At 45.7% G+C, this 18,626-nt stretch overlaps 1 protein-coding gene across 6 annotated transcripts in view; it reads left to right on the top strand.

The window, feature by feature from the left end:
• Nucleotides 1-18,626, top strand: part of AMZ2 (archaelysin family metallopeptidase 2) — a 670,313-nt gene that overhangs the window by 597,504 nt on the left and 54,183 nt on the right. For all 6 annotated transcript variants that reach the window (XM_078654298.1, XM_078654302.1, XM_078654303.1 and 3 more), the window contains one exon: nucleotides 7,091-7,254. In XM_078654298.1, the coding sequence (XP_078510424.1) occupies nucleotides 7,091-7,254 (164 nt within the window). The remainder of the gene's footprint in view (nucleotides 1-7,090; nucleotides 7,255-18,626) is intronic.

Here is an 18,626-nt window from a genome sequence, read left to right as displayed (position 1 = left end):
CACAGTTGGGTGAACTATGTTCTAGTGGTTTAATTCTGTTGTACAACTGATTTTGTGTTATCCTCTGCAGATACCTTCAGATTTCTTTAAGTCCTTCATTGGTTGCATACTGATATTTGCATGGAAAAAGAATGTTGTGACAACACGCATATTGAATTTTTTCATGAGTGTTGGGTCACCAAGGTTAAATCTCATTCCTTATTTGTGATGCTGGGGGATAGGCAACTGCCACATAACCATAAATACTTGACAAAGGGGTGAACTTGGCATTAAGATCACAGAAGATAACTGGAATGTTTTATGGGCAAGTACTGCAGATATATATTAAATCTTAACACATTGGTACCTCGCTTCAGTATATCCACAAATTATATTTGGCTCTCTTGATGGGTGTTGGAGGGGATGTGAAAGTTGTGGGAGCATGACCTGTTGCCAAATTCATCGTTATCGGATTATGATTTTACTCCTTCTAAATTATTTCAGTACATTTCACTACCCTCAGACCTACAAATGATACTGTTTGGTTACTCAGTAAAAGTTCATTCTTACCTTTAACAACTTTCATGGACAAATTGTTAACTCACATGCTGTTGGTGGCCCCTTTGTTGGTAGCACAATTTGGACGTTACAAGATCCTCCATCAGTGAGTCTTTGGTGGACAAAAATATAGTACATATACACTATGGGCAAGCTCACCGCTGTAGTTCTCCAAAAGATATAAAGGTTTTAAAGAACCTGGGCCTTCCTCACCTCAAGACATTGAAGGGTTCCCACTACGAACAATGTACCAGTGTCCATGCCAAATATAATTAATAGATGTGGCCTGCATTGTCACTTCTTTCCAGCACGACTGACAGTTTGTAAGATGAGATAATGATAAACAAAGAATCTTGCTTTTCATGTGTGTGATAAATTAAATGTAGCTTGATTACCTTGTCCGCTACAATATATTGCCATGCTGTTAACCTGTCCTGAAACGCAGAAATGTGTAACCTCTCTAATCTGATTGAAAATAATAACATAGTATGTATCTGCATCAGAAATAAGGCTGTAAGTTCCCAGTCCAACCTCTGAAAACCTCTAAAGTTATAAAACAAAAGTTCTGAAAACCAGGTTAGGAGGATTGAAGAATCGGAAAAGAGCTTCTGAAGCACTGGAACATAAGCTATAGGTTTCCAACATAATTATGTTTGTCATCTGGCATATGACCTGGGCCCCTCCATCAGCCGTAAGACATAACTGAGGACCATCCCCACTTTTAAAGAAGGGCATAGGCGACAGAAAAAGAACAATAGTTGGGTTTTCAGTCTTGGCACAAACAGATTCTGGCACACTCTCCCCATCTGCTCATTATTGCCATGAAATTCCTGGATCCACCTTTCAATTGCTAGAGTTCCTCAAGATCCTGAAGCTCCTGTTGATAACGTAATTAGTCTGCTCTGGAAGACATGCATTTTGTGAACAGTACACAACACTAAATCTTGTCTTTCAGTAGTCACTAAGAACCTTCTAGGAGTTGCAGTCAGTTGATGTCTATTCATAGTTTGTCTCCTGACCAGTTTCCTGAACTAGATAAGTCTCCCACCTTGTGCACCCCTGGCCAGCTGACATCCCGCTTGATCATAGTATCTGGTGCGGATAAGGAAAAAGGGCTGTGCCATTCCATGCCTACATGTGATTCAGCTAGCTACCTCTGAATCTTGATCCTGGCTTTCTCAGACAATCTCTCCTCTTTCATTTATCCATATATTTTTCTCTGATGCAGTATCATGATTTTTGCAAGGCCTAATAATAGAGTGAACTTGTCAAACTTGCTGTATAGACATAGAAAGGAGGCCTTCAGTCCTGACCATGACATCCTCTGAGCCAACAGAGAGCTTGCTTCTTAATATATGTAAGTGAAAGGAAGAGAGTCCTCGACACCATGTAAACCAGAAACCCTGCGACCTCCATGTTCAGTTGGGCATATGATTTGATTCCTCCCAATTGACCATAAAGCTCAGACCCTCTGAATGCAGGACAATCCTTTCCCACTCCACACAGAGACTTGAATGCCTACATGGGAGGTGTATGGACTCTTGAATGATGCCTGGCATACCTGCTTACTGTTTGCTTATTGTTGACTCGTCTAGTACAATGAGTTGTCTTTATATGAAAATGCCAATAAACAGATTTGACAAAACAAATGAAGCTCAGACCCTCTGCAAGCTTAGCATCTAGACGTAGCTGAGAAATGACTACCTCTTGTTCCTGAACATCATTCTGAGCCCTTTGCCTCTCAACTGGCTTCTGGATCTTCATACAGCACCCGCTGGTGGACGATAGGCTACATAGAAGTACCTTGAACCCCAAAACTGTCCTCTCTAGGCAAACTGGAGTAAGCTTTCATGTGGTATGTGGCATATTTATTTTATGCTGGCCTTGCCAATTAAACACATACTCTAGTGAGGCCCAACATTTATCCAATTTCAGTCTGAGGTAGGGCAGTGTTTCCCAAACTGTGGTCCGCGGACCCCCAGGGGTCCTTGACACATTCCATGGGGTCCGCAGGCAGCAGTTTTGAAAGCACTTCAAAGTTCCTTGTAGAGTTAGCAGTTTTCGAGCAACAATAAAAGCGTCAAGATAACACCAGTGATTCATGTACTGCTGGAGAGAGAGATGAGAGTTGTGTCCAGCGGCAGCTTTAACTTATCTAATGTAGCACAGAGGGTTAATATGCCTACCGCAAAGAACATGTACCATGCATTTAATTTTTTAAAATTTTATATATAGGTCAATCAGTTACCTACTGCTTTTGTCAGTAACTTATTTGTCTTCCCAGTTTGTTGTATCCTGGTGCATAGTAAGGTCTTCATTTACTATTCTTTAAAAGCTAATAAAATTCAATATGTAATGATAACTGTGTTGTAGACTGCACCATTGTGTCCCAAAAACTTTTGGGGGAGAGCATTCCAAAGCCCCCTCTTTAGTGGCCAGGCACTTGGTATGAACCGTATGGGGACTGATCTGAAAACATTTTCTAGGGCTGCTTTTGGTTTCCAGTCTGGCCTGGCAGGAGCAGGAGCCTCGTCCTGCAAAATAAAACCAGCCATGTAAAAGTTTGTCACTGGGATGCAGCACCAACCTTCCCATTAAATAATTTAGTTTTTTGCAAATTCTTTCAATATAAAATATTAAGAGAGATATTTACTACAGAAGTGGAGGAGAGTGTCGTTAGCCTCCTTGGCTAGACGACACGCTCCGCCACTTCTGAAATGTAGGGCTGCACAATATTTACAAGAATATGGTGCAGCCCTGCGTTTCCCCCTGCGCTAGCGCTACACATAGCAGGGTAGTGCCAATGCAGGCACCCTTGCACCATAGTGCAAGTGTGTCTGCCTGCAGGGGAAGATTATTTACGTACAGGAAGATCCTCCATCCTGAACATAAAAAACCCAAGGCATTTTGCTATTTCCATGTGTACTGCATAAGGCAGCACACATGGAAAAAGCAAAATCGAGGAGAAATAAAGCATTTCTCCTCGTTTCGCCAAGTTAAGTCCAGGTGTTTCCTGGTTTTAATTTTGACGCAACCTCCTATTTACACTGCCCTTGTTAATAGGAGGCAGCGCTAAAAAATCAATGGGTGTTGCAGTGGAACGCCCACCACACCACCCATTGCCCACCTCTTTCAGGCTAAGTATTGCATGAAAGGGGGCCTTATTTGCAAAGCAGCGTTAAGCCACGATAAGTGGCTCAACGCTGCCTTGTACATAAGGCGAAGCCCCTATCGCCACGGGAACATCGCAAAAAGTGGCATTCCCATGGGGATAGGGGCTTGTAAATATGCCCCAAAAATTGTTAGTAATTCGAGTTTTTCTTTTGTGTACACCTGTGTTTATTTTGTTCGAATTACTGTTTTAATGTTTGAAATTTGAATCCTACAAATTGCTTGGGGGGTCCCTGGTTTCCGGTGGTGACTCAATGGGGGTACACAGGAGTCAAAAGTTTGGGAACCACTGAAGTAGGGCCTTAATAGCACAGAGCCACAGTTTCCTGCTTAATGGTTTGCTCACTTCAGGGCACAGCCTTGATTATGAAAGGATGCTCAGTGATGATGGGCGTCCCTCAAGCTCAAACGCCTTATACTGGAGCATGCAGGCCTCTCTTAATCTGGTAACCTAGAGACCAGCTTTGTGCTAGACTTCTGTCAAAGTAGCTGGAACAGCCAATAACAAAACAATGAAAGTTAGTTCTGAGATTGAGTGTGCTTGCATGCAGAGGCACTACTCAGCTTACCTGCATGTGTAGATATAGTTTGTTGGGGCAGCCCTCCTCTGGTCAATGATTAGGGGTCAGAGGGCACTAGTTCCATTAATTTGGTGGCCACTCAAATCAGAATTTCTCACTGGTGCTCCACAGTGATAGCACAAATTGTATTTCCTAAACAGTCAAAGGACCTATTGCACCCATCCCATGAGACTGTCTGTGTTAATCCCCAGGATCTCAGTAAGCAGTACCACAAATCTAGTAATTTGTCCTGTTAAGACCACCATGACCTGCTGATGCCTTTCATAGGTCTCTTGGAAAACATGCCCATAAACATGACCTTCCTAGTAATTCGGGCTTATGCAAAACCTTCCCCTCCACAGATGGGCCAGAACATTCTGTCAATGTCTGTAGTCCATATCCAAAGGCTTGTGGAGGCAACTTTACATGTCACTTGTCATCTTGGACATGGACGGCCACTCTGTGTACCAATAATGCCTTAAGTCGAACATATCCTCCAAAGGCCTTTCTCCTGGCCAAACAAAGTCTTATCACAATTTGCTCTTGTACTTGGTACATGCCATTCATTCCCTCCTCCAAGTCCTCGGAGGAATCATCACCCATGATTTCTTCCTCATCTAATGAGGTGTCACTTCTTTCCTGGACCTACAGTCAGCAAGCTTTCCATATCTTGGACCTTTTTGCTCTTCCTCTTGTTCCGAAAGGTTCGTCGTTATAAAGGTCCTATTCAGCTTCTCAAACTGTCAATGCTTCTCTGAAAGGACCTTTTTTCTCGAGCTTCTCAAAGCATTCATACTCCTCTGAAATGGTGGAGCAGGCACTATTCTTCTTCTACGTTGGCTATACGAAGGGGAGGTAAAAATGGATACTCCCAGTATGCTGGGATCTAGGGGCAAAGAAACATGCAGTGGCTTCACATATGTTGAAATATGACACGAGACAAAGTATTGTCTTTACTGTCTCCCGCAACTTGCTAATGATGGAGAGGACCAAGCGTATGATGTGCCGGCTTAATTCGGGCCGCGACATAACAGAAACACGTGGTGTCCTCTGTGATCCCATTCCCCTTCATGCACAACGCATTGGTAAAATTGCTGCGTAATATAATTTATGTCCCCTTTTCTGGCCCAACTTATTGACATTATGAAATGTTTTATGTGTATTGTTTTCTCTAATAATTTTATTAATGGTGCTCGCTTGTTATAACCAATTACTGTTGCTCCTGTGAGTGTACGCTTGCTCCAGTTTTAATGTTAAACATATTTTATACAATGTTTATATGGCTTATACCCTAAATAAAGTTTTGCCTGACTGAAATTGACTTTTTTTCTAGTGCTTGTCTCACTTAGCAGGAGGCTCTGTCGTCCCATTGTGCATGGATCCATCCCACACACTTAAGGTGGAGTTGCCATGGAGGGGACAGTTTGCAAAGCTGCTGCCCACAGCGCTTCGCAAGTGGGATGACACCTTTCTAAAGCACCCCTGAGGCAAATGGTGGATGACCTCAAACAGATCAAAGCACAGGAGTCTTCTTACTCCACATCATATGTTGCTTGTAATAAAGAACTAAAGTTGCTGTCAGATGGTATTGCCGTCTGTCAGCCAATACTGGATCAATGACACACACGACTGCCCAGACAAAAGGTAAATTATTAGTTGCGTATAATAAATCAACAAAAGGAAGATTGTACTGTTCCAGGAACCTCTTTGCTAATTCCTGAAGACCTTGCCTGACTAGCAGAAAGCTCGCTCCTTAGAAGGCTCAAGGAACCGATCCACCACGCCGTCCTGGGCTCTTGCTCCACAACGGTGTGATTGGTTTAGGAGGCTAATGCGCGGAACCAGTGAGAAGGATTCATGTGAGGAAATGTGCTGCCTGGACCACACAATCGGGGGAGCTCCTGCAGCCAATCCACAATGTCAACAAAGGTATCCCTAGTTACTTAAGAAAACAGTCAAAACAACGGACTTTACTTAACTGGCTGTAAAGCAAAAAAGAAAGAAGCAGAAGGAATAGTAACAAAGGACTGTATTGGACTCTATCAGTAGTGTTTGAAGTCCATTTCCATTGACTTTTTGGGAAATATGGTCTGTATGTTGACGTTATTTTTGCTGCTATAGTTTTGCAATAAAGGAAGAAGAGCATAAACCTCGCTTATGTTCTTGCCATAGAATCAAACCTGGCATCCGAAGATGCGCTCTGTTTGTTTGTTCAGAGTGCTAGGTTGATTATCAAGTGGTTGTTCTGCAGTCCAGTGCTTTTCATCCTAGGTGCATCGAGGGGTTCGGCTTTTATGGGGTGTGTCTCCGTTGTTGCTCGCTGTGCATCAGATGCTAATGCACAGCTTGCGTTATTCTGAGTTGTTGCATCTAGTGCTTTTTTCACAGTCCCCTAATCCTTGTCAATTTGAACTGCCACGCACCAATTTTATTTCCTACTGCTGCGCCCGACTTGTCTTTTTTTAGCTGCATTTTCTTTTACACATTTAAATGAATGCCTTTATTTTCAAGGGGGCAGAGGACCTGCCACTGTATGTAAAATAAACGACATCGTTTGATATATGATTATTCAATTATGCAAATAATCTCCAGCAAAGGCAAAGAAGGTCTGAGAAAGTAGACAATTTTGTCCCTGTGGGCTGCCTGTAGTAGAGATACAGCATGACCAACATAGCAGTTTCTTAGTTGTACAAATGTTTTTGGCTTCCCAAGATGTCCATTTCAAGCTGCTGAGATGAGGTGCAGGTCCAAGACCCTGCCATGCCTATGCCAATCCTTAGTATTGTAACATGCAGTCTATACATTTGTTTTTCTCTCTGAAGGAGTGGGCGTTTTCAGCTTTGCAAGATATGACAGTAATTTCTACAGTGAGAACTACAAGGGCAAATTGGATAAAGGGAATTCTGTCATCCGAGGAAACTACTCCGTGTTTAATGGATACTACACCCCTCCCATCACTGGGGTGCTACTCCAGCGGTCCTGCAAGGTGGGTGTTGGCCGGGGCTTTCATTGGCAAAACTGTACGATGGATCATTGTTGCACATTGTGAAATGTATTATGGAAAGTATGTGTACAGATTGGTTCTGTGATCCTGCTGAAGTGAAGCTAACAAAATGCCTATCTGTTTAAACATGACTGACAAAACGTATTGAACAAATCTAGTGTCACATATCCTCCTCTTCTTGATTTATGGCCATTTGATGGATATGTATTCTTTATACCCACCTTACATTGCCCCCAATTCAGTGGCGTAACGAAACTTGAGGGGGCCCCCCTGCAAACTACATGGAGGGCCCCCCCCCCTCCCATCCTCCGTTCCAGGCTAGAGCTCTCAGGCCAGCAACCCGCCATACTGCAGGGGATGCAGGGCTATTGTTACGCCGCTGTCACCAATACAGCCGTTATAAGTAACACTGGATGGTGGAGTTAAAGGTTAGACTTAATCTGCCAGCAGGCTTTCATAGGTGGTGGTCCATTCATTACAGGGTCCCTGCCATCAGTACGCCGGGGAAGTTTGCCCTATTTTAGGTGGGTTTCCTGATGCACACTCTTGTCATGATATACAACATCGGGCCCTCTCATCGTTCAGTTTTGACAAAAGTGCATCCACTACTCCTTCTCGTTTCTGTTTTAAAACATTAGACAATGCGATAATGCAGTATTTCAAAAGCAGATGTAACTACAAAGAGCACATTTTGATAATACATTTTTATTAGTAGACAATAGCAATCTTTTTTCTTTTTTTTTTTTTTTTTTGAAGACCTTTATTTGCATCATTAGGATAAACATGTACGGGCCTACAACCAATCCGGCCGGCCACAAATCAAAGACAATCAAGAGGCAAAAGAGGCAACACGAGGCCAGGTGGCAAGCAAGCAAACATAATCGAACAATGCTAGAAATGGGATAAGCAGCAATAACGGCCCAACATCAGGATCAATGAGGTCTATTTTATAATGAGGGGACAAGGCTCATGGCTGACTCACAAATACGGAAAAACCCAGAAACAGGATTATACCCATGCCAGAACGAGAGGAGGAGGGGGGGGGGGTAGGGGGGAAGAGGATGTAAGGGCATGATACGACCATAGCACAAAACAGACGCAAAATGTAGTGGAGAAGCATACAAGTGCTACCAAGATCTAATGACCCCCACCCAATAACACGCTAACGGAGGCAAGGGGAACGGAAAAATGTACGAATCAAGCCCACTTCTCACAATACGAGCCTGGGAAAAAGGGGGAAGGGGGGGGGGAGAAGGGAAGGGGGGGAAAAATAGGAAGGAAACTAGGGGGAGGAAACCAAAAAAGGACAGAAAAAGGGGAGGGAAAGGAAGGGAGAAGAACAAAAGAAATAAAAATAAAAGTGAAACACAATTGTGCGAGACGGGCGCCACCCCGGGCCAAGCAACCCGTGGCTAATAGTACAGAAGAAAGTGGTAGCTGGCGAAAAGAAGGGTATGGCAATCGCAACGAAGCATCGAAACCGAGAAAAGTGGCAAAGCAATAGACCCCAACCCACCCAAGCCTGAGAAGCGAGGACAGAAGCGGCACCGCTATAAAGGGATAGAAAAGGGCCATAGAACCAAAAGAAAACATCTGAAAGACCCCACCCACCCGTCCCACCCCGCACCCCTGCAGAAGGCTACGGCCTACCCTCCAAACAGCGTGCCTGTCGCCCTAATCCGAAACCCGAAATATAGTGAAAGAAAAGTAAAGGAAGAAGACAAAAAGAGAAGGAGATGAAATACAAAACAAAAAATAAAGTGTGAGGGAGGAGCCAGAGGATATGAACAAACACATTCGGCCACGACCCTCCCCGGCCAACAAATGAATAAGTATCAAATCAGTACTACACCTTCACATACAGCAAGAACCACAGGGAGGGGGAGGAGGGAGAGATCGTAACGTTTCCCCGTGTCGGGAATACAGACATCAATGCAACGGGCCGGTAGACCAGCAAACTATCATGTCGTGCAACTCACCCCCAACCCTTCCTGATCACGAAACCAACCCAATCAAGGATAATGTGGAGCGGACCACCCAGCAAAAAATAATCATAACGTAGTCCAGAGTCACGATAATGATATAAATCAGGTAGAGCTTTCGTACGGAGGGAATACAAAAAGTCAATTAAGCAAGTCAATTGTAGCAGTAACGACAAGGCAAGCAAAGGCAAGCCGGAGTCCAGGTGCGCAGATCGACAGTACAAAGGTATCCCTCCAGAACAAAAGTTCGAATCCAACAAAGCGGGAGCAAACAGCGGCCCACCTATGAGTCCCAGGCACCCGGGAAGGAGCAGATCTCCGCGGCGTGTGGAAGTCCTCGGAATCCAGGCGACAAGGAAGCAGAGGGTCAAAAGTCACCGGCCCATCCAGCGGCCGAAGAACAACAACAGCAACTCCTGGCGCAGCCGAAGGGGGTGAAGCAATGGCGGCATCAGGATGATAGGGGTGCATGAAAGAGCGGCGGCCCAAAATGGCGGCGGGCCACACGGGGTCAGCAGAGGCACCGGGGGCCAAGACAGCATACAATGACATCAAGGCGTCCAGGACATCTCCGGGCGTGGGCGCTCGAGTACACACCCAGGCCTCTGCACAATCCGGCCGGCAAGGAGCATCGTTGCAGAGCGGAGTGTCCCCCACGTTGTCGGCAGCCATCTTGTGAGTTTAGCCGCCCCACACTCCACCGTGGGCCCCCAAACAGTTCCCAAATGTAGGACTTTACAGACCCCCGGAGGCTCCCAACAACGGCCTCACCGGCACAGGATGGGAGAGCGCCCGATGGGGGAGGATCCTCTCCGAACAGCGGCAGGCCCCACAGGCGAGAGCCAGGCGCGGGGTCCAGGACCGCCGGACAGGACAAAGGCGAAGGGACCCCTTCACACGGTCAGCCCCCAAAACAGCTCGTCCCCCTCCAGTCACAATAGCAATCTTAAGAGGCATTGCATAGCTTCATACACACTTTGACCCCAATTCCATCACAGTCTCTCTCTCTCTCTCTCTCTCTCTGTCAGTCAGTCTCTCTCTCTCAGTCAGTCAGTCTCTCTCAGTCAGTCAGTCTGTCAGTCTATCTCCCTCTCTGTCAGTCAGTCGGTCTCTCTCTCTCTGTCAGTCTCTCTATCTCTCTCTTTCTGTCAGTCAGTCAGTCTCTCTCTCTCAGTCAGTCTCTCTCTGTCAGTCAGTCTATCTCTCTCTGTCAGTCAGTCTATCTCTCTCTGTCATTCAGTCTCTCTCAGTCAGTCAGTCTCTCTCAGTCAGTCAGTCAGTCAGTCTCTCTGTCAGTCAGGCGGTCTCTCTCTCTGTCAGTCTCTCTCTCTCAGTCAGTCTCTCTCCCTGTCAGTCCCCCTGTCTGTCAGTCCTTCCTGTCAGTTAGTCTCTCACAGACTCTCTCTGTCAGTTTCTATGTCAGTCAGTCTCTCTCAGTCAGCCTCTCTCTCTCTCTGTCAGTCAGCCTCTCTCTCTCTGTCAGTCAGCCTCTCTCTCTTATTCTCTCTCTCTCTCAGCCAGTCTCTCTCTGTCAGATTCCCAGTCTCTCTCTGTCAGTCTCTCTCTGTCAGTCAGTCTCTCTCTGTCAGTCTCTCTGTCAGTCTCTCTCTCAATCAGTCTCGCTCAGTCAGTCAGTCTCTCTCTCTTAGTCTGTCAGTCCATCTCTCTGTCAGTCTCTCTCTCTCAGTCTCTCTCCCAGTCAGTCTATCCCCCTGTCAGTCCCTCTCTCTGTCAGTCTCTCTCTCTCTCTCTCTCTCAGCCTCTCTCTCTGTCTCTCTCTCTCAGTCAGTCAGTCTTCCAGACAGTCTCTCTCTCCCTCAGTCAGACTCTCTGTCAGTCATTCTCTCTCTCTCTGTTGGTCAGTCTCTCTCTCTGTCAGTCAGTCTCTCTCTCTGTGAGTCAGTCTCTCTCTGTGAGTCTCTCTCTCTCTCTGTCAGTTTCTCTCTGTCAGTTCCTTTCTCACTGTCAGTCTCTCTCTCAGTCAGTCAGTCTCTCAGTCTCTCTTTCTTAGTCTCTCTCTCCCAGTCAGTGTCTTTCTCTCCCAGTCAGTCAGTCTCTCTCAGTCAGTCAATCTCTCTCTACCTCAGTCAGTCTCTCTCTCTCTCTGGCAGTCTCTCTCTCAGTCTCTCTCTGAGTCAGTCAGTCTCTCTCGCAGTCAATTAGTCTAGCTCTCTGTCAGTCAGTCTCAGCGTCTCTCTCTCAGTCTCTCTCTCTCTGTCAGTCAGTCTCTCTCTCTGTCAGTCAGTCTCTCTCTACCTCAGTCAGTCAGTCTCTGTCAGTCAGTCAGTCAGTCAGTCTCTCTCTCTCTGTCGGTTTCTCAGCCAGTCAGTCTCTCAGTCAGTCAGTATTCAGTCTGAGTCAGTCAGTCTCTACTCTCTCTCCACTCTCTCTCTCTATTCTCTCTCTCAACTCTGTCCACTCTATATCCACTGTCTCTCTCTCTCTCCACTGTCTCTCTCTCCACTGTCTCTCTCTCCACTGTCTCTCTCTCTACTCTCTCTACTCTCTCTCTCTACTCTCTCTACTCTCTCTCTCTCCACTCTCTCTCCACTCTCTCTCCACTCTCTCTCCACTGTCTCTCCACTGTCTCCCTCCAATGTCTCCCTCCAATGTCTCCCTCCACTGTCTCTCTCCACTGCCTCTCTCCACTGTCTCCCTTCTCTCTCTCCACTCTCTCTCCTCTCTCCACTCTCTCTCCACTCTCTCTCCACTCTCTCTCTCCACTCTCTCTCTCCACTCCCTCTCTCTCCCCACTCTCTCTCTCTCGCCACTCTCACTCTCTCTCCACTCTCTCTCTTCTCTCTCTCCACTCTCCCTCTCTCCACTCTCTCTCTCCTCTCTCTCCACTCTCGCTCTCCACTCTCTCTCTCCTCTCTGTCCACTCTCTCTTTCCACTCTCGCTCTCCACTCTCTCTCTACTCTCTCTCTTCTCTCTCTCTCTTCTCTCTCTCCACTCTCTCTCTCCACTCTCTCTCTCCACTCTCTCTCTCTCCACTCTCTCTCCACTCTCTCCACTCCACTCTCTCTCCACTCTCTCTCTCTCTCCACTCTCACTCTCTCTCCACTCTCACTCTCTCTCCACTCTCTCTCCACTCTCTCTCTCGCTCACTCTCTCCACTGTCTCTCCATGCTCTCTCCCCTCTCTCTCTCCACTCTCTCTCTACTCTCTCCACTCTCTCTCTCTCCACTCTCCACTCTCTCTCTCTCTCCACTCTCCACTCTCTCTCCACTCTCTCTCTCCACTCTCTCTCTCTCCACTCTCTCAATCTCCACTCTCTCTCCACTCTCTCCACTCTTTCTCTCCACTCTCCACTCTCTCTCTCTCTCCACTCTCTCTCTCTCTCCACTCTCACTCTCTCTCCACTCTCTCCACTCTCACTCTCTCTCCACTCTCCCCACTTTCTCTCTCTCCACTCTCTCTCTCGCCACTCTCTCTCGCTCACTCTCTCCACTGTCTCTCCATGCTCTCTCCACTCTCTCCACTCTGTCTACTCTCTCCACTCTCTCTCTCCACTCTCCACTCTCTCTCTCTCCACTCTCTCTCCACTCTCTCTCTTCACTCTCTCTCTTCACTCTCTCTACTCTCTCTACTCTCTCTCCACTCTCTCTATTCTCTATCTCAACTCTGTCCACTCTATCTCCACTGTCTCTCTCTCCACTCTCTCTCTCTACTCCACCTTGCACCCTTCTCTACCTTGCACCCTTCTCCTCTCTGCCTTGCACCCTTCTCCTCTCTGCCTTGCACCCTTCTCCCCTCTGCCTTGCATCCTTCTCCCCCTCCCCCTCTTACCCTTCTCCCCCTCCACTTGCACCCTTCTCCCCCTCCGCCTTGCACCCTTTTCTACCTTGCACCCTTCTCCCCTCTTCCTTGTACCCTTCTCCCCTCTGCCTTGCACCTTCTCCTCTCTGCCTTGCACCTTCTCCTCTCTGCCTTGCACCCTTCTTACCTCTGCTTTGCATCCTTCTCTCCCTCTGCCTTGCACCCTTCTCTACCTTGCACCCTTCTCCTCTCTACCTTGCATCTTTCTCCTCTCTACCTTTCACCCTTCTCCCCTCTGCCTTGCATCCTTCTCTATCTTGCACCCTTCTCCCCTCTGCCTTGCACCCTTCTCCCCTCTGCCTTGCACCCTTCTCCCCTCTGCCTTGCACCCTTCTCCCCCTCCCCGTTGCACCCTTCTCCTCTTCCCCCTTGCACCCTTCTCCCCTCTGCCTTTACTCCCCTCCGCCTTGCACCCTTCTCTACCTTGCACCCTTCTTCTCTCTGCCTTGCGCTCTTCTCCACTCTGCCTTGCACCCTTCTCCCCTCTGCCTTGCACCCTTCTCCCCTCTGCCTTGCACCCTTCTCCCCTCTGCCTTGCACCCTTCTCCCCTCTCCCTTGCACCCGTCTCCCCCTCCTCCTTGCACCCTTCTCCGCTCTGCCTAGCACCCTTCACCCCTCCACCTTGCACCCTTCTCGGCCACCCCTTGCACCCTTCCCACTCAATGGAGGGGCTGCCACCGTGAACAATGGCACCATTTCAAAAGCATGATAGACTAGGGCCGTCCCTGACTGGGCCCACACCAGACGCACTGGTGATCCAGGGGGGGCAACTGCCCCCCCTTACCCCCCTGCGGACGCCCACATGGTGCGTTCTAACAAGAGTGCTTACCTGAGGGCACCATTTTGCTGCCTTATCCCTTCTCATATGAACATTGCCCTGGAGAATGCTGTCTCTGGTGCCCCCACCCCATCCTTGTCCTTGTCTCTTCTCAGAGGAGCAGAGCCCTGTGGGGAATGCTCTCTCTGGGGCCCCCACCCTTTTTCCGGGCCGGGATCTGACTGAAGAGAAACAATGTAACGTGTTACATTGTTTCTCTTCAGTCAGCGGGAGGGGCTCAGAGCAGGCTGCAGACTGCCTGCACCTGCTTTAGAGGCAGAGAGGCTTGCTTTAGCGCAAGCCTCTCTCACAGCTCTCACTGAAGAGCTGAGGGGGCCCCCTTCATTTACTGAGGAGAGTGGGGACCCCCCTGCACCGCGGGGGCTGCGGACCCCAATTCCTCCCTTAATTCAGTCACCATTTTTAGGTCTCGTCTGAGCCAGCGCATATGTTGCTCTGCGAGACATTTAGTAAACGGGCTTTTAAGAGTCTGCCCACAGCTTTTTGGCTGGCATTGAGCGTGCGGTTACGCGCACAATGACGAGCAGAGGCGCCATATGGCTTTCCTCTCTCGTCATGGTGCGCACATTGCAAGCTCTGTGCCAGCCTGCATTCACTTTTGCTGTCGCAATTTTATCGCCGCGCAGCTACGGCACAGCCTGCAGTCTGCTGAACAGTGCATTAAATCTCCCACTTTACGAGTACCAGGATTCAAATAAAACTAAATGAACACAGCACTAACATTCCAATAACTTTAACAGGAAGCAGTTGCAGTGATTCTTGTCGCAGATTTTTCTGTTCTGCAAACGTCAGTCACATTTATGTTCCATTATCTGTGTCTCAGCCCGATTTAGAGAGAATGAAGTTGTTTTTATATGCGCACGTTCTGTGGGCTGTCATGTTGTCACCTCCGCAGATTAGACGTAAACACATTTAAAATGACTACTTATCACAACTTAGTCCATGCATGCAACGGAATGTAACAAACCTTTAGAGCACATAAATGGAATAATGGAGAGCCAGTGTGTGTGTGTGAGAGACAGTGTGACAAACAACATCCCCACATCTTCACTTGTATTGTGGCTGCAGAGACAGGCTGCAGAAATGCAGCCTAATTTAAAATGCAGGTGACCCCTATACAACATCATAAATCACTTGAGACCCTATGTTTTCCTATAAGGGAGAGTAAGCATTCCAATCCATTCCAATGACTGAAGACTTGCCCATGCTATTACTAGAATATTCATACAATTGGTTGTAGAAGGGTGTTATTTTCATTTTACCACTTATATATTCATAGAAACTCTTTTGTTGCAATCTGCAATCGAATTATTTCCCAACAGTTTAACAGTAGTCTATCAATAATGCTCATGCTGTCTGTGTAAATTGCAAAAGAGGAAGGTACTCTTGAGCACAGGTCTAAGAAGCATTTATTTTTCTGTAGGTCATATTTATGATCTTTCATCCATGAAATAGAGGAAAGAGCTGATAATTGTATGGCATATATTTAGTAGACGGCTGCCTTTGTAACATGTGTTCATACAGAAACAAGCATTGGCATAGCCAATAGGTCTCGCCTTTGGGACCTTATAAGTGTTTAGTTAACCAGCACAATATCCTTGGTGCAACAACATCAAGTGTTGCATGGCTAATCAATTATAAGTGTTTAGCTATGCAACAGTTGATGTTGTTGCAACAAGGATATTGTGCTGCATAACTAAATACTTATAAGGTCCCAAAAGCGAGACCTATTGGCTATGCCAATGCTTGTTTCATATGTTACCGGCCCCTATCTGCAGTGTCTAGTCTGTTCATCCTCTCGTTTCCTACACTTTCTCATCCTCCTCATGCTAGTTTGTATGGAGGCTTCTCCTCACCTCAGTGTTCGTCTCACATTTCACTATCCACTTACCTCCTTTTCTATTTTCTCCACCCAGTGTTTTAGTTCCCTTGATGTTAGTATTTTTCTGCAACCACTGCAGATGCAGGGACATTCAGACATCATCTAAGGTAAGAGCACTTGTGTTAGCCAATACCCTTGACACTGGGTATACTGTGTGTGATGCAGACTTGGTACCCCACGCCTCGTTAACTATTTAAGTATACGTGGGTGAGCAGTCAAAGCCTAGCTCTAAGGTTGAGATGTAGACTATGGAGCAAAATAATTAGCACAGTTGCAGTAAAGATGGGAATGTTCACCTAAAGTTATAAGTTTATATAAATACACAACATTTTAGTAATAACTCAAAAATAAACGCATGCATTTATAGTAGAGATGGGACTTAAACAGTAAAAAGCACTCAAAGCAAAATATACAATAAAACAGTGATGCAAAACTAATCAGTTAGAAAACCACTGTCCCTGGCAATAAGCAGTACATACTCTGTGCTGTCAGTAAATTGATCGCAAACATCAGAGTAATCCGGGATAACTAGAGAACACAACAGAATAGTAAAGCCTTTATCTTAATGTTGGAATTAGTCTGAAAATGTTCTCCAACATATACTGTTGGCTATTGTGATCACACTACCAAAAAAATCTAATTTCTCCTGCTAAAACTGAGGTACTTGTTTTGGGGTTCAGAAACGTTTATTGTTAGAGAAAAAGACCAAATACAAAAAACAAAGTAACAATCACAAATATAGTGAAATGGTAACCTGCAAATGAAATGACTATTGCCTTGGAGGTAAGAAAAGAGAATTACTGTAACTATTAAGACTGGCTCGTTTCCTGCTTAATCAGCATCATCAAAGGTTTTAATTTCTATCTCTATGGATCATAAAATTGTAGACAGAAAAACAGCCACAGCACACACATGCATAAAAATACAAATATAAAAATCAATAAATAGGATTATATCAATATATAAAAAGCTCTGGCTAGCATATTTAAAAGGAACAATATAAAACCACAAAATTCATAACACGAACCAGTGTATAGAAAGCATAAAAAGACAGTGGTCATGATTAAATTCTACAGCAATATTAAATGTCCCACCACAGTACATCACAGACACAGACCTCAAATGATTTGTTTCATAGATCAGAAGCTAACTGCACGAATTTTAAACGCCTAATCCAAAATGCCTTTAAAAACATAGCCAGACAAAAGTAACACAATCTGACTGGTGTCACGCTGTATTTGTCTGAACATTTCCAGGAGCTCTCTACAACCCAGTTTTTTTCACAAAGGAACAATCCATTTTTAACGTATGTGTTTGTAAGAAGGGGAAAAAACATGGATAAGCGATTTAGAACATCCAACACAGCCAACATCCAACATCCAACACAGCCTACACACAGATCATCGTATTGACCATTATCCTGTTGCCATCTACCAGTAAATGATTTTACAGGTAAAGTACCATACCTTGATTGAAGGTAGAGTTTCCTGGCTAGTGGAGGGACAATTTCATTGATGGTACTTAGCTTTCAGTCAATGAAAGACACAGATAAGGAGCCCTTGCACTGTGTACCGTTGTCTATTGCCACACTCTGCCAGAATATTTATTTAATGCTGGGCTTGCCAATTAAACGCATACTCTCTGGTGAGGCCCAATATTTATCCAATTTCAGTCTATGAAGTAGGGCCTTAATAGCACAGAGCCACAGTTTCCTGCTTAATGATTGAGTCACTTTAGGGCCTTCATTATGAAAGGATGCTCAGCGATGATGGGCGTCTCTCAAGCTCAAACGCTTTATACTGGAGCATGCAAGCCTCTCTTAATCTGGTAACGTAGAGACCAGCTTTGTGCTAGACTTCTGTCAAAGTAGCTGGAGCAGCCAATAACAAAACAATGGAAGTTAGTTCTTAGATTGAGTGTGCTTGCATGCAGAGGCACCACTCAGCTTACCTGCATGTGTAGATATAGTTTGTTGGGGCAGCCCTCTGGTCAATGATTAGGGGTCAGATGGCACTTTTTCGGTGCCTGCGGATTCTGTGAGTTGGCTAAAGGCTTTCACGGGCAAGGTCAGCAGCAGTGGCCCCAGCTTCAGAAGTGCTTTGTGACTTGTTCCTAGCCAGGAGGAAAGGGTTAGCATTTAACTCTCCACATTCTGTAAATACAAACGGCAGCAGTGGGCTATGAAGGTAGATACCCAAGAGGTGCTCAGGAAGCTGGAGGGAAGCTCCAGATTCTCCCATATTCTGGCAGTCTGAGAGCAGCTCCCTCGTAGATTCAGGGCATTCTTGACAGTTTAAGAATCCAACTAACCAGGTTGGAGCAGTTTCTCTTCTTAGATTTTTTTCATGGAGAGAGACAGTTCCAGCATGCAATAGCCACTGCCTATATGCAGCTGATCAAATCAAATCAATAATCTTTATTCGGATATAAAAAATCCATAAAAGCACAGAGCAAAGATACCAGCAAGAAATGTGCTTTTAAAACATTACATAATAAGACAATAAACACATGACTTAAAACCATGAATACACAGGGACCTATACATTGTGCAAAACAACGCAACAAATTCATCATAAACTTATGGCTAGGTCAGACCAATAACAAGGTATTTCATAAAATATAGCAGCATAATGTAGTAAAGTGCAAAAGGTTTGACGAAATAGCAGCAGAATATTTTCAGGACACTATCCAGTGTGAGCAGCCTGGTACATTAGAAATGCAATTAAAATGATATTATAAAGTTGGGATCATAAAATAAATAAAATTTTTCAGCACATGAATCAAAGTCCAAATTCAGGTTCCTTATCAACAAAAATTTAAAAAGGAAGTGC

Source organism: Lissotriton helveticus, chromosome 7 (genome assembly GCF_964261635.1).
Source record: "Lissotriton helveticus chromosome 7, aLisHel1.1, whole genome shotgun sequence".
NCBI lineage: Eukaryota > Metazoa > Chordata > Amphibia > Caudata > Salamandridae > Lissotriton > Lissotriton helveticus.
The sequence above is the reverse complement of the archived record's forward strand: the minus strand, read 5'-3'. Positions and strand labels throughout refer to the sequence as shown.